Source organism: Camellia sinensis, chromosome 13, assembly GCF_055761805.1.
Source record: "Camellia sinensis isolate YWXY chromosome 13, ASM5576180v1, whole genome shotgun sequence".
Lineage (NCBI taxonomy): Eukaryota > Viridiplantae > Streptophyta > Magnoliopsida > Ericales > Theaceae > Camellia > Camellia sinensis.
In genome coordinates, this window is record NC_138973.1 from 101,070,000 (window position 1) to 101,092,737 (window position 22,738).

Genomic DNA, 22,738 nt, shown 5'->3' on the forward strand with positions numbered 1-22,738 from the left:
GAGCCAGCTGGGAATTTAAATGCTGCACCTCATTTGTCCTACTCTGCAGCCGGTTCGACAAATTTGTGACCGCCGTCATGGTTTCCACGCATGACTTCAGAGTATACTGATTAGCCTCAATATCAGTTTGCACCGCCATTTTTTGCTCCACCGACCGCATCGGAAAGTTCAATGGAGCAAACCCAGAGGTGTTTGGTTGAGGTTCACTGGCCACCGCACCAGTTATTTCTCTTGTGGGCTCGTTCAGTTCTGGAAAGAGCGTGAGCAGGTTCTGGGTAGCTGGACGGGAAGAAGAGGCCATGTTTTGGGTTGCTCAGTGTTTCAGCGCAGGGTTTACAGAGTGTTTCAGACTGCCAAAATTCAGAGGTTTCAAACTGGTTTGCACAGCCTCCGCCTCAACCTTGGTTAAATAGCCAAGGCAGCCACGCGCATCGCGCGCCTCTTGCCACCAGCCGACAAACGGGCACGCAAGCCAAGGCGCCCACGTGCCTCGCCATCATGTCCGGTACACCTTTTGATGAATTGGGCACGCCTTTTGATGGCACGCCTTTTTATGGATTGGGCACGCCTTTTGATGGCACGCCTTTTGAAAGATTGGGCACACCTTTTGAGGGTGCGACTTTTTAAGGGTCCGACAAGACTCTGTAAACTGTCCCGACATTGATTCCGGTTAGCTCCTTTATGGGTCCGACAAGACTCTGTAAACTGTCCCGACATAGATTCCGGTTAGTTTCTACAAGGGTCTGACAAGACTCTGTAAACTGTCCCGACATTGATTCCGGTTAGTTTCTACAAGGGTCCAGCAAGACTCCGTAAACTGTCACAACATTGTCTGCTACAACGGTCCGACATGACCCCATAAACTGTCTTCTACAACGGTCTGACACCACCATACAGTGTCCTCTACCACGTTATGACACCCCCATACAGTGTCATCTACAACGTTATGACACCACCATACAGTGTCCTCTACAACGTTATGACACCACCATACCGTGTCTTCACCAACGGTCTGACACGACCATACAGTGTCTCCTATCCTTTTTTTTATGTATTTTCTTGTTTTGTTCCTCTCTTCAAACTCAAGTTGGTTAGTTTCTATCCTCCTTGAGTTTGCGGGGGGCTGTTAGAATTTACCACCTCACCTACTCCACTAAACCTAACCCACTACACCACTACCACCTCACCTACTCCACTAAACCTAACCCACTACACCACTACCACCTCACCTACTCCACTAAACCTAACCCACTACACCACTATCACCATCCACTACACACCATCCACTACACCTACATCTATATAAGGAACCATTTGTAATAGACAGAAAATAAATGAATATATCAATCAATAATACATATATCAATCAATAATACATATAAGAAAATACCCGCCAATTGTGGTGGGTCATTCTGGCTTTTCCAAGCATGGTTGTATGCTTATTTTCCTGAAATAAGACCTCCCAAACTAAACACTATGATCCCCAAGCATTACTCTTATGCATAATGTTTCTTAACCTTTGTTGACACGCCCAAACTTAGCTTCTCTGAATGTCTTACTACACTCTTGAACTTTCCATCTGACAAAGACCCCCCTACTGTTCATGCTATTTCAATCGTGTCGATTCTCATCTTCTAGACTACAACATCCCTTCATGGATCCCTCGAACCTAACATATAAAGAAAAGATTTGTCAAGTTGAAACATGAAAACATATTCTCACTTGTAGACATATCCTAGGGGGGTGTTCTATCTGCTCGACCAAAATGTCTAGCGGTAGTATTGAAAACTATTCTCCCAATCAATGGGTCAGACAATTTGAACTTACTCAAGGCACACCTTGCCCTTACTTTCACTCCACCATTGAAGAACAAATATGGACAAGGATCAATATCAAAGAATCTTCCGATGCAAAACTAATCGGAGTGGAGAATGAAAAACTTCTACAAGGCTTTAGCACCTATTACTTCAAGCATGTTCCTGACCTCACCCAGGGTTTTCAACACTGGTGGACCCTTATAGCAGCAGGAATTTTTTCCAAACCTCTTCAGACCTGTCTGAGAGATGTGTCTGTTGACAATGAAGGCTCTGAACCACCCACTTCAAGCTTGAAGACTTCAAGTAAGTTTATCGTACCTATCAACCCACTTCTGCATTACAGCGGTGGTAAGACACATGAAGCAACCAAAGGTACACTCACTAGCTCACCAAGTCCATATGCTTTAGCAGCTACATTAGCAACAATGTAGGTAGAGATCTTTCTGATAGTAGAGAATGGTGGATATATCAAACCCTTGCCAACATTCTCTTTTGTTACTTGCTCAGCCAAAGCCTCCGCTGTTATAAAGGAAAGTAGATGATTTAGATACAAGGATGAACCATTCTATCTATTTGTCGTGTTTGTCGTCTAGAATTGCAATTTAATAGGTTTTGCCAAAAGTTTTCCATAGAGCTTCACACATGATTATGGGCAACCAGTGTAAAAAACTTATGTTAAAAGGATATCTAGAGAGGGCAAGATGTACAGAGACTATTTCAATAACTTGAACCTGCGCCGCCAAGGACAGTAATATGGCAAATCGCCCTTATAGAACTAGATCACACATCAAGGGAATAAAACAGACACAAGGTGTTTTTTGAGTTTACGTTCTATTGGAATTTGAGTAAACATCTCAGAACTTTTTCTAAAGAGAGTCTATTCATGTAGGACAGAATCTGAACCTTCTCAGAACTTTTTCTAAAGAGAGTCTATTCATGTAAGAAGAGACAAAGGATGGTCTCACAATACCAATATGAACCTTCTCTTGAATGAAATGTATGCAACCTCTATATGCCTAGTACGCTCATGTAGGACAGAATTAGAAGACAATATAATAGCAGACTTCACAAAATAAAGAAGCAAGGGCAGTCTCCTTAAATCCTAACTCTGCCAAAATAGAACGCAACCATAGAATCTCACAAGTGCCTTGTGCCATAGCCCTATACTCAGCTTCTGCAAAAGACCTAGAAACAACTGCTTGCGTTTTACTTTTCCATGATATAAGATGATCACCATAGAAAGTACAGAAGCCAGAAGTAGTACAGAAGCCAGAAGTAGAACGCCTATCTGTGAAGAACAATCCCAAGCCAGGAGAGGTCTTCAAATATCTCAAGATATGATGAACCGCATCAAGATGTTCTGTACGTGATGCATGCATGAATTGACTAACCACACTAACCACAAATGTCAAGTCAGGTCTAGTATTGGTCAGATAGATGAGACGCCCAACAAGACGTTGATACATACCTGGATCCTCTAGTAATTCGCCGGACTATGATGTGAGCTTGACATTAGGATCCATAGGAGTAGAAGCAAGTTTACACCCCAACATACCGGTATCCTTAAGTAAGTCAAGAGTGTACTTCCTTTGAGATAAGGAAATCCCCTGCTGTGAGCGAGCCACCTCAATCCCTACAAAATACTTGAGATTGCCCAAATCCTTAATATCAAAGGTGCGTCCCAAATCCTGTTTGACTTGACCAATGCCTATAGAGTCATAACCAGTGAGAATGATATCATCCACATACACCAACAAGACTTTACACTGACCTATAGAATTACAACAGATGAAGCCAGTATGGTCTGAATGGCACTGAACAAAGCCCACAGAGATGATGAATGAGCTGAAACGATCAAACCAAGCTCGTGGAGACTACTTTAAGCCATACAAAGACTTGCGCAGTCGACATACTTGCCCCGAATACTCCCTCGCAGCTTAAGAACTAGGAGGAGGGACCATATAAATCATCTCAAGAAAATCCCCATGCAGAAAGGCATTCTTGACATCAAGCTGATAAAGGGGCCAAGAATGGGATGCTGCAAGAGAGATGAGTAGACAAATAGAGGTAAGCTTGGCAATTGGGGCAAGGGTAGCACCAAAATCCTTGCCAGGAACTTGAGTGAAGCCCTTGGGCAGTAAGCAGGCCTTATCATGGTCAACGGAGCCATCAGGTAGGTACTTAATAGCAAAGACCCATTTCCAACCCACGATACTCTCACCAGAAGGTAAAGGAACCAAATCCCAAATATGATTATGCTCTAAAGCTACCACCGCCACCCATTTTGGATTCTAAAGGGCCTCTGACATAGACCTTGGAATAGACTCGGACTCAAGCTTGCCAAGGAAAGAATGATATGAGTTAGAAACCCTGTCATATGAGAGATACAGGGAAATGGGATGACTAGTACTACATAGATAACCCCAATGATTGGGGGGATGGCGATCCCGAGGAGGATTACGGCGATGAAGGGAAGGAGAGGCATGTAAAGGGGAAGAAGTACCTGACCCAAGATCCGAAGAGGAGGTAGGAGGGGGCTGAGCATGAGGGCGGCGAGAGTATACCTGCAAGGGAGGGGGGAAAGGAGGCGAAGGTGGAGGATAAGAGGAGGGTAACCTCATCCGCAACCGCATCCAAAATGGGGACCGGGCGAACACTTTAAGTAGCTAAAGAGGAAACCTGCAACGGGGGGTTAGGACTAAAAAAAGAAGATCCTCACAAAAAGTAACATCCAGAGTATGGTGAAAATGACGAGACACAGGATCAAAACATCTATACCCTTTAGACATGGACGAATACCCCAAAAGACACAACAAATAGACTTGTCATCTAACTTAGTGTGAGTGGGATGCCGGTCCTGAACAAAACATGTACACCCAAAAACACGATGCAAGAGAGAAAAAATGGTAGTATTAGGCATAAGAATATGGAATAGAGTAAGGCCATATAACACACGACTAGGAGTACTATTAATGAGATAGACAACAGTAAGAACATCTATGTGCCAATAAGACTTGGGCATACTCATACCACGAAGAAGACAACGCACGACAGACATAATATGACAGTTTTTACGTTCAGCCACACCATTTTGTTCAGGGGTCTGAGGACATGTAAGTTGTTAAAGAATACCCATTCGATTAAGGTGAGAACAAAACTCATTGGAGATGTATTCCCCACTATTATCAAAGTGGATGTTCCTAACAATGGTACGAAATTGTGTTTTAACCATTTGCAAAAACTGGACAAAGATGGGAAACACATCAGACTTGCGGCGAAGTAAATAGACCTAAGTGCACCTAGTGTGATCATCAATAAAAGGCACATAATAACGATGACCCGAAAAAGCAAGAACAGGAGAGGGACCCAAATTATCAGAATGAATAAGGTCAAAAGCACTAGGGGCACGTGTCATATGTGGTATATAACTAGTACGGATATGTTTAGACAACTCACAAGTAACACAATGTAATTTAGAATCCTTGCAAGCTTTATTTAATAGCGGAAAAAGTTGACATAAATATTGAAAGTTAACATGACCCATACGGGCGTGCCATAACTCTAAAGTTTGAATAGAAAAAACACAAGATATAGAAGTAGGCAAAACAGACGCCTAAAAATTAGCTAAAGGCAAAGAAGGTTGGTCCGGTGGATCCCCAAAGTAGTATAGCCTATCACACTCATATCCCCTGCCAAAAATCCTCTGCGAACTCAGGTCCTGTAGAAGACACGAAGAAAGTAAGAAGATGACAACGCAATTAAAGGTTTTGACAAGACGACTAGCAGATAAGAGATTATAAGCAAACTTGGGAACATGCAACACAAAAGATAAAATGATATCAAGAGATAAAGACATAACACCTTTATGTTGGATAGAAGAGCAAGAACCATCAACAAGACACACAGATTGGGCAACAATGGTGGGTGTGAGAGAGGAAAGAAAAGAAAAGTCACCAGTCATATGATCATTAGTCCCAGAATCCAGAATCCATGAAGGATTAGCAGACTGAACATGGAAAGCAGTAGAAATACCTATAGCAAGGGTGGCGGTAGAGGATGATGGACCAAGAGAACCGGCGGTGAGAGACCCAAGTTGGGCTTGAAGCTGACCAATTTAAGTCTGTAACTGCTGTAGATTAGGGACATTAGGAGGCTCAAAAGCAAGAGTAACTTCCACCAAAGCACTAGTGCGAGAAGAGCCAAAACTACGTGTAGCAAGACCACGAGGTTAGGAAGGGCGTTGCCTTAACTCAGGATGAAGTTTGAAGCAACGAGCTTTGACATGTCTAGGATCACCACAATGATGACAAGTAACAGAACCGGTAGAACTTCAAGAACCAGAACTCGCAGCAAGAGCCATCTGATCTGCTAAAACTGGAGGTACTGAAGGAACACTAGGTGGCACCAATCACTGGCGACGCTCATCACTGTCAATAGTGGAAAAAGCCTCATAAAGAGATGGCATGGGTGATGTGTTGCGAATTTGAATTCGAAGAGATTCAAATTCAGAGTTTAAACCCATGAGAAACTGGTAAGTGTGTTATTGGGCAAGCCTCTGGACACAAGGGAGGTGGCTTCTGGTGGAAGGTCAGTCAAAAGCTCATATTGAGCAAGTTCCTCCCAACGAGCTTTAAGATAGCCAAAGAATTTAGGTACAGAAAGGCCAAGAGAGGACTGAGAGGCTCGAGCTACATCTTGGTAAAGCTCGAAGATACGGGCATCATTGTGTGCATGAGCGTACATCTTTGACAATGTCTGCCACAAACTCGGAATTGTATCGCAATAAAGGAACATATGATAAATTCAATCTTCCATGGAATTGAACATCCATCCCAATATAGTGTAGTTATCGCTATCCCACTGAGCACGTATAGGGTCTGTCACAGCCGGCGAGGTAATAGTAGATAAAAGCCAATGGGCCTTTCCCTTTCCCACAAGGTAGAGTTTAAGGGAACGACTCCAAGCAGCAAAAATTTTCCCATTCAACACCACACTCGTAATACGATGAATGGAATATAATGGAAAAGAGAAAAATCAATGCTTAAAACAGGCACAGATTTGGTGGCGACCACAGTAGATACCTCAGTGGAAATAGTAGAACATAAGTTATCCATGGGGAGATGATGAGGGCTGAAATAGACAGCAATGCAGCAACACATCAACATAGTTCGAGTAAACAACCAGAAAAGCCGAAAAAAACTCAACGGCTAAAGTGCTTAAAGCATCAGCACTACACCCTATCAAAGGGAGAAAAAAGATTCAAATCACCCTAAAGAGGGTATCGAACAGATCTAGGCTAGGGGAAGACCTAGTCAAAATGCTCTAGGCCAGGATGAGACCTGGTTGGCAGCAGCAAGGCCCTCGGCAGGTGTAATACAGCCCTACCGAGGGGTATAGGAGGGTGGGTAAGTGGTTTCGGGTGGTCTAGGATTGGTGGGTTAGGCTGTCGGGTGGTCTAGAAGGGAGAGGAGGTCTGTTGGCTGCTGAAGGAAAAAGAAAGAAGATGAAGAAACTGTTGGGCAGTGAAGAACAGGGGCCAATAGAGAGGAGGGGGTGGTCTAGGGTTTTTGTGTTTTGGCTCTGATACCAAAAAGAATGAAAAGAATAATTTAGCTTACCTATGAATGAGGTAGAGCCTTGTATTTATAATGAAACAATATTACAAAATAGGAAACAAACAAAATAGGAAACGAAGATAAGAAATGTATTAAATCTGTGATTGACACAATCATTGGTTTTATACACACTACCATAATTACAATATCACTCTTTCCTAATTCCAACACTACCATAATTATAATATCACTATTTCCTAATTCCAACAGGTTTTAAGTTTTTTGATTTTTTTAGTAACTTTTTGCCTTCAGGCTAAAGCTATTACTTCCCAAGCGAGACCTTACTACTTCTCTAAATTGCTCAATGTCATTTTTTCCTACTCATTATGTCTTTCAGGACTTGGCTACGAGGAAAACAATTGGCAGTGGTAGAGCACAAGATAGGCTGTATTTTCTGGATGCCGTTCCTTCTGTCGTCCCATCTCAGGCTCTCAAGTGCACTACTGGCTCTCCTCTTTATCTCCTTCATCAATGGCATCGCCATTTGGGTCATCCTTCCTTTAGTGTTTTAGAGAAACTTTTTCCTTCTTTAGTTCGTGATTGTCCTAGGAGTATTTTTGGTTGTGATGCTTGTGAACTTGCAAAGCATAAACGTACTTGTTACCCTTCAATTAATAAAAGTACTTTCCTTTTTATGCTTATTCATACCGATGTGTGAGGCCCTTCCCCTATGGTTTCTACTTCTGGGTATCAATGGGTTGTTACATTTATTGATTGTTATTTCCGTGTGACTTCGATTTACTTGCTTCAAACTAAGAGTGAAGTTTTTTTCTTGTTTCCAAACTTTTCATAAAATGGTGACCAATCTTTTCAATGCTCAAATAAAAACTCTTCGTAGTGATAATGGGACTGAGTATGTTGATGGAGTTTTTTGAGCATACCTAGCGGAGCATGACATTCTTTATCAGACTAATTGTGTTGGTACTCCTCAACAGAATGGGGTTGCCGAACGCAAGCATGGCCATCTTGAAGTTGCTCGCTCTCTCTTGTTTACCATGAATGTCCATAAGTCATTTTGTGGTGATGCTATTCTTACCGCTACTTACCTTATCAGCCATATGCCTTCCAGTGTCCTCAAATTCCAAATTCCTCTTCAACTGCTTCCTGTAGCATATCCCACCTCTTCTCTTCCTCCTCGGGTGTTTGGGTGTGTTTGTTTTGTTCATTTGTAACTTCGTACTCATGGAAAACTCGATCCTAAGGCTGTGCGTTATGTCTTTATTGGTTATTCTGTTACTCAGAAGGGTTACAAATACTATGATCCTCACACTCGCAAAGTGTATGTTAGTATGGATGTCACTTTACATGAATCTGCATCCTTCTTTCCTTCTCCTCTACCATCTCCTCAGAGGGAGAGTAGTGGTGGTATGGATGAGATTGCGGATGAGGAGATGGCCTATCAGCACGAGTTGTCTTTTTTCCTTCCTAGTCAGTTGATTGTTATTTGTGGTGAGGGGGAGCCTAATAGTTCTCTTGATGTGGAGCCTAACGTTGGTGGTCATTTGGACAATGTTGATCTTAAAGACTTATTGTCGGCGTCCGAAAGAGCAAGCTTCCCTTATGCCACCAGACCCATCATCATCCCTCATGCCAGTTCCAGGTAATGCATCTCAATCTATTCCTCTACCTGTAGTTAAGAGTCCTGTTGTCAATGATTCAAGTCTTCCTATTGCTCTTAGAAAGGGGGTTAGGGCTTGTACTCAACATCTCATTTCTAAATTTGTGTCATATGATTCATTGTCTTCTACATATCATGCTTTTGTTCCGTCTTTGTCTTCTACATGTATTGCCCAGGATTGGAAGGAAGCTATCAATGATCCTTAGTGGAAAGTAGCTATGGTAGAAGAGATGCAAGCTCTAACCAAGAATAACACTTGGGAATTGGTTTATCTTCCTAGTGGAAAAAAGCTTGTAGGGTGTAAGTGGGTGTTCACTATCAAGCAGAAAGCAGATGGAACAATTGAACGGTACAAAGCACGATTAGTGGCCAAGGGGTTTACTCAAACACATGGAATTGATTTCCAAGAAACCTTTGCTCCTATGGCAAAGATGAATTCCATTCGAGCTACTCTCTCATGTGTAGCTAATTTGGGATAGCCTTTACAACAGTTAGACGTGAAGAATGTATTTCTCCATGGTGATTTGGAGGAGGAGGTATATATGGATGTACCACCAGGATTCTCATCTCAGTCTACAGTTGGAAAGTTTGTAGGTTGAAAAAGACGTTATATGGTTTGAAACAGTCTACTCGAGCTTGGTTTGATAGATTCCTAAAGGCTATGTTGAGATTCGGGTATAAGCAAAGCAATGCAAATCACACAATGTTTGTCAAACGTCATGCATAGTATATGTGGATGACATAGTTGTGATAGATAATGATGAGGAAGAAGTGACACATCTTAAGATGTTGGCCAAGGAATTCGAGATAAAAGACCTTGGTTTGTTGAGGTACTTTCTTGAGAGTGAAGTTGCCAAATCTGACAAAGGCATCTTTATATCTCAGCTAAAGTATATCCTAGATCTTCTTAAGGAAACTAGTATGTTAGGCTGCCAACCTGCTGATTCGCCAATTAAGGCTAAACACCATCTTTGTAGCGGTGTTGGTGATCTTATGGTACCAGCAACTTGTGGGAAGACTTGTATATTTATCCCACACTCGTCTAGATATTGCCTATGCGGTTGGGATAGTAAGTCAATTTATGCATGAGCCTCGTGTCCCTCATTTGGATGTAGTGTATTACATTTTGAGGTATCTTAAATCTGCTTCTGGAGAAGAGATTTTATTTTCCAATCATGGTCACTTAAGGTTGGAGGCATTCACAGATGTTGATTAGGCTAGTTCTATAGATGACAGGTGATCTACCTCCGGTTACTATGCATTTGTAAGGGGGAATTTAGTCACATGGCATAGTAAGAAACAAAGAATGGTGTCCAGATCTAGTGCAGAGGCAGAATACAGGGCTATGGAGTATGGTACATGTGAATTGATGTAGCTCCAGTCCTTATTGAATGATATTGGGTTTGTCTGCAGTGAACCATTAACATTGTACTGTGACAATAAAGCTGCCATTAGTATTGCTCACAATCCTGTTCAGCATGACAAACAAAGCATATTGACATTGACAAACATTTCATCAAGGAGAAATTGAATAAGGGTTTCATATATATGTCTTTTGTGAAGTTTGAAGATCAATTGACTGATGTCTTTACTAAGGGTCTTAGTAGTAAAGTTTTCCATCCCATTTGCTATAAGTTGGGCATGAGAGATACTTTGCACCAACTTGAGGGAGAGTGTTAAGTATTAGTGTGTAAGGGTAATTATGTCATTTGTTCCTTAGTCTTTTATTATAAGTATGTGTAACCCTAATATGTTTAGGTGTGAGAAATAAAACACAGCAGCAGTGCTCTCTCTTTTCTTCCTCTCATTCTTTTCTTTCTTTTATGCAAATCTAACAGAAACTTTCACTACCTTTGAGTCCACAAGCCAGTTCTTCTTACGCGTCTCTTCCAAAGGAGCTTTGGTCTATAACAGATGAACATAAGAAGACAATCACCAAGCAACCACATGGAGGGTTGCTCTAGATGTACTTTAAGAAATAATCCGAAGACAACGTCCACATGGAAGTAAATGATTACCTGTTTTGACATCTCAAGAGCTATAAGTTCTGTTATTCCAGTTCCAGCCTACAATTCAGAGGACTAGAGTGAGATACATAAAACGAAATTTGACGATGAATTCTTCTGTTGATGGCCGATGCTTGATGATCTAGAAGCAGGCTCCTGGAAAGGGATGACCCAAAAGGAATTTAAAAATTAAAATGCCCAACTAAAAACATCATCCCTCCCTCTAAAAAAAAAAGGGCCGCTGCCCAATTAGTACACATTAATGTGTTTGAGAGGGAAAAGATAGGATACACACCTAACTTTTGAGATAGTGCACAAAATGGTTGCCCCGAGACTTGAACCCATAACCTCAAGGTTGTTAGGCCAAGGTTTTACCACTAAACCAATGGTCACCCCTCCCTCTCAATTTTTTTTTTTTTTTTTTTTTTTTTTAAGGGAGGGGTGAAATGCAAAACTATCACTATGCTCAAAACTGGGACTGCTGTAAAACAATCAGAATGAATTAGGCCCCAATATGAGTAAGAGAGAGAATTCTTCTGCAGGAGTGTGTAGACAGAAAATAGGTATAGAGTGTGAACACATAAATAGGTTTCCACTGAAGTCATTGGGTGCCTAATATTTCGCCCTACGCTTTCCCATGGTCCATATATTTAGTTTTTGATTTTCCCCAGACTACCAAAATATAGATGAGATGAAAGAAGTAAAGTAGTAATTAGATTCTTACTTCCCCAGCACCAAAAAATAAAAATGTGTGCTCAGCCAAGGTACCACCAAGTAACTTCAGTGCTGCAATATGACCTGTAAGAACCAGATGTTGTCCCCTGCAATAGTTTTTTTTTTTTTTGGGGGGGGGGGGAATTTAGACAACAGCACAAGATTCCAAACAGTCTGTAATGAGATCCACCACCATGTTGCCATATACTTGGATATCATCATTAAAGACAAGATGAGTAGAACCATATTTCTCTAGCAGCTCAAAAGCATTGTGGTTTGCAAAATCTTCAAACTGTAAAGTGATGGTAAGAAATCAAACAAATATTAGAACTGCATTAACAAGATTAGGCTTCGAAAATATTCACACTAAAGCTACAACTGAGATGGTGTGCACCTGTACGAGTACTTTTTCACCATAATTCTGCTTGATAGCAGCCATGAATTCATGAAGAAGGTCAGCATATTCCTGAAGATCAATTTTCTAAAACTAGCTCAATACCAAATAGAATGCTTTTCATGACTGTAAGCAAGCAATAAAATACCAAAACCAATGGACCTTCCCAGTTGCCCTCCTTTGTCAGAGCCCAATGTAGAACTCATCCTTCAACAACTTCTCGTTGTTTGTCCCCACATCAATCGTTACGGGTAAACACTGCGCAATCAAGCAAAAAGACATTGATCAAGATTATATGGTCAAGCTCAGAATTAAACCATGTTATGTACTTTTTCTTGAAACATAATGGTAGTGAAACTTGCACACACATAAATACACACATTATAATCAAAGAGGTTCATGAGTAATTAAGTAAAGGTTTCAAAGAAGGTGAGAATCTACATGGAGAATACTGTATATTATTTGCTAGTGAGGCTTACTGCGGAAGGTCTAACTCCTCCAAGTGCTGTATACAGAGCCAGGTTTCCAACAGGTATCCCCATCCCCTGATATGTTACTAGCTACAAATGCTTTTATACAAGAATTTTCAACAATCGAACTAATACTTGAAAATAGAATATGTATCGAATTAGCACTAGTAACAAATGTCAATATGGAAGTTCTAAAAAAAAAATTGTCCTGTAAATATTCTCATATGCTGATTGTAAGTAAGAATTGTAACGTAAGGTAAAATGTTTATATAATTAAGAAAGAAAACACAAACCTGACAACCAAGATCCCCAAGTCCCAAAATTCGCTCACCATCAATGAGACAATAACTTGAATGCTCCTCTCAGGCCAATTTTTCAGTACCTCACTGCTGGAAATTCTGGTTTTAAAGGCGTTTAAAAAATGCCGCAATAGGTCTTAAAAACGCCGTTAAATCTTTTTGTGGCGTTTAGCACCAAACGTCGAAGATGCGGCCGTCGCTATAACTCTGTGGCGCTTTAGAAACGTCGCTATATGACAATAGGCGGCGTTTCTAAAAACGCCGCTAAAAGTTCTGCCAATGGTAACATGACGTCATCATGCTATTTAACGACGTTTTTAAAACGCCGTCACATATCTAATGCTATTTAACGACGTTTTTAGAAACGCCGTGATAGCCCCCTTTTTTTTCTTTTTTTAATTGTGTGCTAATTTTAGGTTATTGAACCCAAAAAAAACCTATAATAAAACTGAAAAATAACACTAATATGAAAAAATAACTCTCATTCACATAGTAAAATCTTATCAAATGAATTACATTAAGGAGTCACCAAAAAAAAAAAAAAAACATTCACACAAATCGTTTGAATTACATGGAGTCACTAAAATTGGATGTCCCTCTATTTGAGCCAAACTAGGAATCTGAGTTCACCAAAATATGAATCTGGACATATGAATCTGGACATTTGAGCCAACTTGATATTCATATTCTCATTCACAATAACCACATTCACATACAAATCATTTTCCTACCATATCAACCTAGTTCACCAAAATTGGATGCCCCTCTCTATGCAATGCGTCTTTGCAATGATGTTAGGAATCTGAGTTTTGTTAACTTGTAATCCAGCATCTCCATCATTAATCCAGCCTCTCCATCATTGTCTCCGATGCACTTTTTCCATTTATCTCTGTTGTTCCCTGAACTTAAAAACATGTATACAATTGGGGGGGGGGGGGGAGAGCGAGAGAGAGAAGTTGATATCAGTAATCATAAACAATAGAAAATGCATCTAACCGTTGATAGCAATTCCAAAATCTAACAATCTGCCAAGACTTGTACTAAATTTGGCACCAATATTAGCAATGTCAACATGCAACAACTTTAATAGCATCTCCATTAGAGCATTGTGCACTTCATAATTGATGCATATATATTATCATCATTTGTACTTTTAATAGCTTTAGTTTCGTTTTTACTTCAGTTGTCAAGCATGTCATCTTTGCTAATATATAAAAGTAGAACACTAATTTTGTGTATATTTTTCATTTCCCTAAACTATCCAAAGAAAATTAAATTATGCATTATTAAAATCCTTTTACTTCTATATTCATTTGAGGGTAAATGTTCAAGTAAACACATTATTCTAAAGAACTCCCCACAACTGCCTAGAACTCCCAGTTAGTTTTAAAAATTCTCTTTCCTAATTAAGAGGCTACTTAGTACACCTCTTTCTCTCTCTCTCTATGCACTACTGTTCAAAAATTGGCTAACTTAGTGGTTCTTTATGGCACTTGCACTCATGTAATGAGTGCCACCCCACTAGTTTTTGTAATATTTCTATGCATTTGATGGGGGTCAAATCCTTTTGATGTTATAGGAGTGGTAGCATATCAAGAGGTTTTAGAGTACAGTTCACGCATTGGCTAGTTATGCTGATGTAGTAAGAGACAAGCAGTTGCAAAAGTAAGAGAGGGAGTGGGGGTGGTTTGAGACAAGCTGTCAATTTGTCATGATAAGATTCCTTCGTAATTGAACAAAACAATGAACACATCGCACAATGGCATAAGGAGATCAATCACCAAAAATAATATAAAATCATATTTAATGATTAATCATTGTAAACTGAGGCCAACAATAAAATTTTCTCTATAATTGATCAAACAAATAAACAAATAAACTGTGATAGTCATGTCCATTTGATTTTAATTGAAGTATACTATACAAATACTACTAAAAAGTCAAAAACTTATACGTACCAGCTGAAACTGAGGCATGTGATGTATTACCGCTATATGATGTGGTAGGAAGACTGCCTGATGGATGCCATGATAACAATAAGGGACTTAGGCACAATTGAAAGTACAATGGGCATCCATTAGTCTTTATCAATTCATCCTAATCGAGTTCACTAATTCTACACAGCAGACAAACCCAAAATAGAGAAGAGAAATCTAAAAAGAACACATGGATCTATATATATATACACAAATTGAAACATTGGTTTGATAGATTACAAAGATTGACAAACAAAATGAATGAGAAAGTCAATTATCACAACACAAACTGAAACATTGGTTTCATGCAGACTTAATACCTGTGAAATACAAGCAAAAAACACAATTAAACACCTGTTTTAACAAGATTTTAGCTTTCAAAAAGTAAATTTTATTTCTTCTCTGCCACACCTGCAGAGGGGTTTTGGGAAAGGAAGAAAGAGAAGAAAAGAAAAGGACGGTAGAATAATTACCTAGATAGATAGAATACAGACACTAGAATAATTTCTTATTTAAGCATACACCTGTGAGCTGAGATAAAATCTAACCACATTTCCATTTTATAACTTGATCTCAATCAAGCAAAACCCATCTGGTGTGCAAAATGAATAGTCCCCCATCATTTACACAGGAACACTGTGTGAACTCACATAAGGTCTGCAAGCATTGCCTGTATCTGCTTCAACACTCACTTTATTTATATACTACATATTTCCATTTATTTAGTTAATTATCTTTTTCTTCTCCTTTCTTTTCTTTTTCTTTTCTTTTTTCATCTTCTTTTGGGGAAAGGAGGGAATGAGATGTTTGTGATCCATAACATCAGCCAATAAATTTAGATGTCAGAAAAACCTCCAAGCTATCCCTGAGGAATTTAGATTTCTATTTTTTGTTTCTTAGAGTTGTAAAAAATTGCACTAATTGAAGAACATGTATAATAGCCTTGAAAAATGCTATTTCGTATGTCAAGGAAGAAGGAACTATTTCGAGGTAGATTACTGTTGTGGTCTTATTTTTTATTTCTTTTCGTATGTCAAGGAAGAAAGAACTATTTCGAGGTGTGGTACACATTCTTGGAAGAGGTGCACTACTATACAAAAACAAATAAAGATAGGTAAAGCTAATAACTATACAAGCGATTCTGATAAAATTTTTAATTTATCAACCTGCATATTAATCAAACACAGTGAAAATGAGAAATGATGAAGTATGTTTTTAAATAAGCATAGAATATAAACAAATCTAATCATTGCCCAACTGCACAATCAACTCTAAGAATAGACAATATTATCATTTGCATATAAACTATACTGCCTTTATCACATTTTACTTTTTTAAATGTGGTCCTTAACTTGGAAAGGTAATGTATTAGCCCTTCAAATTTTATTTTATTTTATTTTATTTTATTTTTTTAAACAGAAAACAGTATGGCCACTGACCATCTAGCCCATTTGAATCAAGTGTTTGGTCCTGAGGAAGAGAGATTGCCATATGGGCCAATACCTTGGGATGAAATTTATGAAAAGATAACACAATGTCCAAATCGCATATGCCTGGCAGATGGGATGCTTACGTCAACAAGACAAACCACATTTCTTAAGACGGGCAGACTTACGTGTGGAACCCAAGAAAACACTGTCATCAAGAGGAAAACCATACCTTTTTTGCATGAATCTCTGGAGAATCCCCGTTGTTTAAGAGTTTCTTCTTTAGTAAAAGTTCCTCCAGCCTGGAACACAGTTGAACTTGTTCAAAGGCTTCTTTCAAAGCCTACAGGAAAAACAAAAAACCCATTTGGTTTTATGAGTTTTACCATTTTCCCTAATTCAAAAGGCGTATATAATATATACACACACAAACATAAACTTAGTAAACCTAAAACTCATTCAAAATGAACCTAATGATCAACAATAGAACTCTAGTAACTTTTCTATTAAATAAAAGAACAACACATAGATTGATTTTATTTCATTAGAACAACATATATATTCACCTTGTTGCGGTTTTGACAGATCTGAGAAGCTTAAGCTGTGCAGGTCATAATCACTGTTGATAGACAGATAGCTTTAAAATTTTGAATTCAGACATTCTATTTCCCTTCTTCGTCAGCCTCGATATCATCAATACCAACCCAACGAGTGAAAGCAAAGAGAAATTCCTTGAAGTTCACCATTCCATTTCTATCTCAGTCCATCTCCTCTGTAACAATTAGACAAGACTGAGCAACTCGAACAATATACATTGAAGAAAATGAAGAGAGGAACATGAAAGTTTGTTTAAAGAAGATCAACACCCCAATCCATATGAAAGGATTTATATGTTTTTAGATTGTTGAATCGCGTGAAATTTCATTGGTTCCTTAGTCCAAAAACTTCTAGCCAGTAGCCACTCACAAGATTAATTGATTGTTTTTAGATGAATTTGCTTGAATATCATCTATATAAACAGGTGGAAGCAATAATAAGTTCCCTTACCCTTAGATCCTGTAACTCTATCCTCCCTTCAAAAGGCCATGAAGATGGTGGCCTTCTATCTTCCACAATTGCTGGAGGCTCTGGAGGTATGTGCATGAACTGTTTGATTCGTTCCACTGAAATAATATAATTAGTCAAGCTGCTATACCATCGAATCATGAACACTTGGGTGCTTGTCAAAGCCAAAGCATAAGAAAGAGAAAGTCCAACAAGCCTCGCAAAAATAGACATGTTTTAAGAATCTAAAAGAAAATTTCTAAGCAATAAATGAATTATTCCACTGAACCATGGATATACCTGGATCAACATAACCCTTGGGAAGTAAAACCAAGAGAAAAACAGCAGTGAATAAAGTAAGATTTTGAAGTGCTTCTACTCTCAAAATTAACCACTCCGTGGTTGCATTCGAGTAAAAGAAAAGTTTTGCATCATTGTAGTTTTGGAAGAACCTGTTTGCCATGTTAAATGCTCTTATAGTTACCACTCCAAGTGAGGTCTCGGCTGCATAATTCATGACAGGTGCTTTTGTTGTTCCATTGATTCTCATTAGTTCCCTTGCAGAGGCTTGATAATATCCTTTGAGTCAATAAAGAATTTTCTTAATTAAAATTTTCCTTTCATCAATGAAAATAAGAAAAATATTAGTATTAAGTTGGAAAATGAAACTCACCTGAACATATTTTGAAGCCACTGTAGCAAAGAATGCTACAAAGAGAACTTGCCACGTGACTGACGCCAACATAGTCTCTGCATATATATACACACACACATATATTATATTCATCGGTCATATCTTGTGTAAAGAGGACCAACATTCTTCCAAAAAAGACAAAACCAGCTGCAGCAGATTAAGATCTCCATCATGAAATAGATTAAGTAATAGGCTCCACCATCGGAAGCTACCAAGATATGCAAGCGGCTAATAAATTTCTTCATGAACAAGGGCTTACCTCCTTTTGTTCAAGCTTTTTGTCCAATTCTTTGAGCTCCCTATCTCATGTTTCTTGAAGAGAAGAATGTTCTAGCTCTTTCACCTCGTCTTCCACGTCAAGTTGTGAAACAAGGGCAAGACAGATACAGACATGGCTGTTGTACTAACAAAACATGTCTCCATTTCCAAAATCTGCTATTGTTAAAAAAAAAAATTAAAAATGGTGCAGGTGTGTGGTTTAACTCGGCCTATGTCGTGCTAGAATTTAATCTTTTAGTCCCAAGCCCTGCTAAGGAGGGTTGTGCGTTATGTACTAGCCTAACAACCAATATGTAAAAATTCATCTCTGATCCCATATGAACATGAATCGTAATATGAATATGTGTGCTTGGAATTCATGCCACAGAAGCAGTTTAAAATCAAGTAGCAAAAATTCTGAATCAGTTCTGGATCAAAGCATTGGAGCAGCATGCACCAATCCCATGCCACCTTCATAATAGAAATCCCTGTGAATTTAATCTTTTTTGCCCTCTCTAAATTACTAGCTACTTTTTATGATCCATTTCCATTTGTTTCGTAATACTAAGCATGGAAAAGTGATACAATTATGTACTCAACACAACTCAGCAAAGCCTTATTCCCAATTACTTGGGGCCGACAACATGACTTCTGTTTTGCCATTCCACTGGATCAAGGGCCATAGTTTCATTAAAATCAAAAGTAAACATTTCTTATTAATTCAATAACTTGCAACTGCAATTTTGAGTGATGAACTGATCCAAACCAGCAAGTTGAATTGCCTTGATCAAAATTGTAAGTAACATTTACAAGTAATATCTAAAATTCATAACACTTTATTTACAAGGAGTCAAAGACAACAAGTTGAGATCTGTGAGCCATCTTTGGTATTGCTGATAAACATATGTATTAAATAAAACGAAAATCTCTTTATATAAGAAAAAAGTTCATAATACAAGATCTACAAGGACAAATAAAATTGAGATTTGTGAGCCATTTTTGGAATCATTAAGAGCCATAGATATTAAATAGGTTTTTTTTTTTTTATATGAATAATAAGCTTTATTGAGAGAGAGCATCAAGCGAATACAAGCTGTATACAAAAACAAAAAGAAAGAACTTCACAAACAAACAAGAGGTCAATGAGAAAGACATACACACGCATTAAAAGAAAATCACACAAAATTGAAAAGAACTTCACAAACAAACAAGAGGTCAACATCCAACATAGGGAAAATGAAAAGAAAATCACACAAAATTGAAAAAATTGTAAAATTAACCAGTGGATTGATGTTAATGATAGCTTGCGATTAGCTTGCTGAAGTTGAGGCAGATGCAGAGGCAAGAGAGAGCATCATCGAAGCCATCTGAATCAGAAAAGACGATGAAACGATGAGATCAATTTGAAACACTTAAAATTAGTAAAAAAATCAAGCAGTGATATTCGAGAGAAGTAGAACTTTGTTGAGTCTAAATTCGAATCGGTAATCGATGTAAAAAAACAAGAGTAAGAACACAAAAACAAACCTCAGAAAAGTAATGAAGTCGTGTTCAGATCTAGAAACAAAACAACCAAAAACAGAAAACCAACCCTGCCTTTCAAATAAAATTGATAATTCAAACAAAAACGAGAACAAATCACTGTTTTCTTCATAGATCTATAGATACACATACATATGAGGCAGAGGCAGTGAGAGTGAGAGATGCACCACATCTGCCAAAAAAAATTGAAGGAAATGATAGATCTGTTGTGAACGAAGCTTCAGATCTCAAATCGGCTAAAAAAAAAAAAAATATGAAGAAGATGAAGAATCAAACCCATAGACTTCATGATCTCTGTGTGTGTGTGTGTGTGAAAAATGATAGATCTACCTGATTGAAGCTTAACATATCATCTGTTCGATAGATCTACCGTTAACGAGTAATGATAAATCGATTTTCATGATCCATCTTCTCACTGAAATGAAATCGCTCTGAATCTCTGAGATGAAATCATTGAGATGAATCTCTCAATCGCTCTGATAAGGGTTTAGAGAGGATGGAGAGAGAGAGAGAGATAGATTATTAGAGAGAGAAACAGAGACAGTGAAATCATTGAGATGAATCTCTCAATCGCTCTGATAAGGGTTTAGAGAGGATGGAGAGAGAGAGAGAGAGAGAGAGAGAGAGAGAGATAGATTATTCGCCTAAGACCCAAATCGGAAAAATGATAGATCTACCTGATTGAATCTCTCAATCGCTCTGATAAGGCTTCCTCGACCTGAGAATGAAATCGCTCTCAGAGAGAGAGAGACAGAGATGGCTCTCGATTTGGGTCTTAGGCGAATCTCAGATTCAAAATCAGGGTTGGATAAGAAGGGGAGACCCAGCGCGTGAGGCACAACGCATTTGGAGGCGTTTTTAAACGCCTCTTATCATAAAACGGTGTCGTTTTATTAAATAAATATGCGACGTTTTATAAAACGTCGTTAAATATTAAAAATAGTGACGTTTAAAAATACGTCGTTAAAAAAACGCCGTCTAAACTCCTTTTTCCTGTAGTGCCTCTAGAATCTTTCCTCTGTGAAAGCAGGAAACTTTTTTTTAAGTTGAAACTGAAATTATCAGAACTTGTAAGCCTCATAAATACAGGTGAAACAAAATCATACTTCTCTTTCAAGCTAATGCAAAGACCCTGAGCGCGCCTGAAAATGTTCCCATACTTCGGGCAAGCCTCACCAACAGTTGGAGTGTAGACAATCGGGAGAAGTTCCTCAACATTGTCAATGAGAAGCTTGTAGAACAGCCTCTCATTCCTCTCCTGTAAACCAAAACAATTAAAAATGCATAAATTAAAGAATTATACATTTACCATTTTTGTTTTCATCCATTTTGAACTCTTTTAAAGGCTACAATAAATGAAGTAATCCGTCATGCTTTTCTTGTCTCTAGTATCTCAAGTACACTGGCATTGGAATGAAGAATGAAGGGGTAAATGCTAATAATCCGAGATTCCATATTGTTATGTGAGTTGAAAATGAATTATTTATAACCAAGCAGCATCTAAGCACGCCACGTATGCACCAACGGCTTCAAATCAACAAGTTGCAGTTGTTGTTATGAGTAAAAGAGGCACCTGAAGATCCATCATGGCCATGTACTTCTGAAGTGGAACTTGATATTGGCGAATATTGTGCATCATTTTCTTCACCTGATATAGAGCCCCAAAAAGAAAAGTTCAACAGGAATCATATTAACTAGTTATAAGATAGAAAACACAGATGGTACTTGAAGTTGTTGAGTTATAACCACGGGTGGTAACAGACCAAGCAAGTAATGAGCATCTCTCTCTCTCTCTGTGAACGCAAGCCCCTTGTTGTAATGTGGGTCCCTCAACAAAGTATACCCACTGGAGTACAAGATGAACAAGTAAAAAATGAAGATAAATTAGCATCAGAAGACAATTACAATGGTCAACAATGGCAGGCACTCCAGACATAACATATATACATACACAAGCTACTATATAGTTATATGCATCTTTAGAGTCAACTAATTAGAAAATTACCCACCATAATTTTAGGAGAAAATTAGATGAACAATACAGAATAAGAAACTAGAAGTTAAAACATACTACATTAGCGGAAATTGCATATAACCAGAAAATGAATTGAAGCAGGGGCAGCAGCAACATTTCATAAACCAAAATGGGCTACAAGTATAACACAATGCACGCACAAATAGAGAACTTGAGGAATCTAAGGCTAAGTTTGGTTAGGATGAAAACGGTAGAAAGTGAGGGAAAAAAAAATTTGTCTGAGTTTGTTTAGTATGAAATTTTCTTGTACAAGAATGGTAACTAATTTCTAGTTTCTTGCAAAAAATACAAGAAAATACAACAAGGTTTACTGTCCGGATTATCTGCACAGTAAATTCAATTCAATGTTTGTTTTATTTTTAGTCTGTTGGATATGGAGTTCGGCCGAACTCCTTATCCCCATATGGGGTATTATACTATCCTAGGGGGGTGCAGGACAATTTTGGGGGATTATTCACTGTTGGAATTAGGTGGTGAAATGACTATTTTGACCCTCCACTATTTAATTATGTATTATATTTCGTAAAATTCAATAAAATTTAAATGTCTCAATTTAAAAATAAAATAATTTTATTTAACTTTTTATTGATGTTTTATTTATTTATTTTTAAATAATTTTTTATAGATATTTTATTGATTTTTATTTTAAAATTTTGTTTATATTTTATTTAATTTCATTATTTAAATGTTAATAGATGTTTTATTTAATTTCATTGTTTAATTATTATTATTTTTAAAAACAAATTTATTTAAAATTTTAATTAACAAAATATTATAAATTTTTATTCATATTTTATTTATTTATTTATTTAATTTAAAAAAATAAATT

General features: G+C 38.1%; 2 protein-coding genes and 1 long non-coding RNA gene across 3 annotated transcripts in view; all 3 read right to left on the reverse strand.

Moving 5' to 3' along the window:
• LOC114288936 (NADP-dependent malic enzyme-like) overlaps positions 1-13,013 on the reverse strand; it is a 22,068-nt gene extending 9,055 nt beyond the window's left edge. The window contains exons 1-6 of the mRNA XM_082903000.1: positions 12,644-13,013; positions 12,165-12,422; positions 11,979-12,062; positions 11,781-11,877; positions 11,069-11,116; positions 10,902-10,955 (exon numbers count right to left, since the gene is read on the reverse strand). Of these exons, the coding sequence (XP_082759126.1) occupies positions 10,902-10,955; positions 11,069-11,116; positions 11,781-11,877; positions 11,979-12,016 (237 nt within the window). The 5' untranslated portion in view covers positions 12,017-12,062; positions 12,165-12,422; positions 12,644-13,013. The remainder of the gene's footprint in view (positions 1-10,901; positions 10,956-11,068; positions 11,117-11,780; positions 11,878-11,978; positions 12,063-12,164; positions 12,423-12,643) is intronic.
• Positions 13,014-13,303: 290 nt separating this feature from the next.
• LOC145805922 (uncharacterized) lies at positions 13,304-18,181 on the reverse strand. Its single transcript, XR_014348227.1, has 6 exons — positions 18,054-18,181; positions 17,384-17,959; positions 16,903-17,108; positions 16,569-16,679; positions 14,892-14,948; positions 13,304-13,832 (listed from the first exon to the last, which is right to left on the reverse strand). It is a non-coding gene; the product is annotated as an uncharacterized LOC145805922 (long non-coding RNA).
• Positions 18,182-20,823: 2,642 nt separating this feature from the next.
• On the reverse strand, positions 20,824-22,001 carry LOC114322029 (NADP-dependent malic enzyme-like). The gene is made up of 3 exons (XM_082900758.1): positions 21,638-22,001; positions 21,448-21,522; positions 20,824-21,132 (listed from the first exon to the last, which is right to left on the reverse strand). The coding sequence occupies exons 1-3, from the start codon at positions 21,653-21,655 to the stop codon at positions 20,824-20,826; spliced, it is 402 nt and encodes a 133-aa protein (XP_082756884.1). The 5' UTR covers positions 21,656-22,001.
• Between the last annotated feature and the right edge of the window lie 737 nt (positions 22,002-22,738).

Bases quoted from the DNA above. Each gene is read 5' to 3' on its own strand.
- LOC114322029 (XM_082900758.1), bottom strand. The intron at 21,133-21,447 runs GTGCCTCTTTTA...TTTGGTTTACAG, and splicing joins TGGCCATGATGGATCTTCAG to GAGAGGAATGAGAGGCTGTT.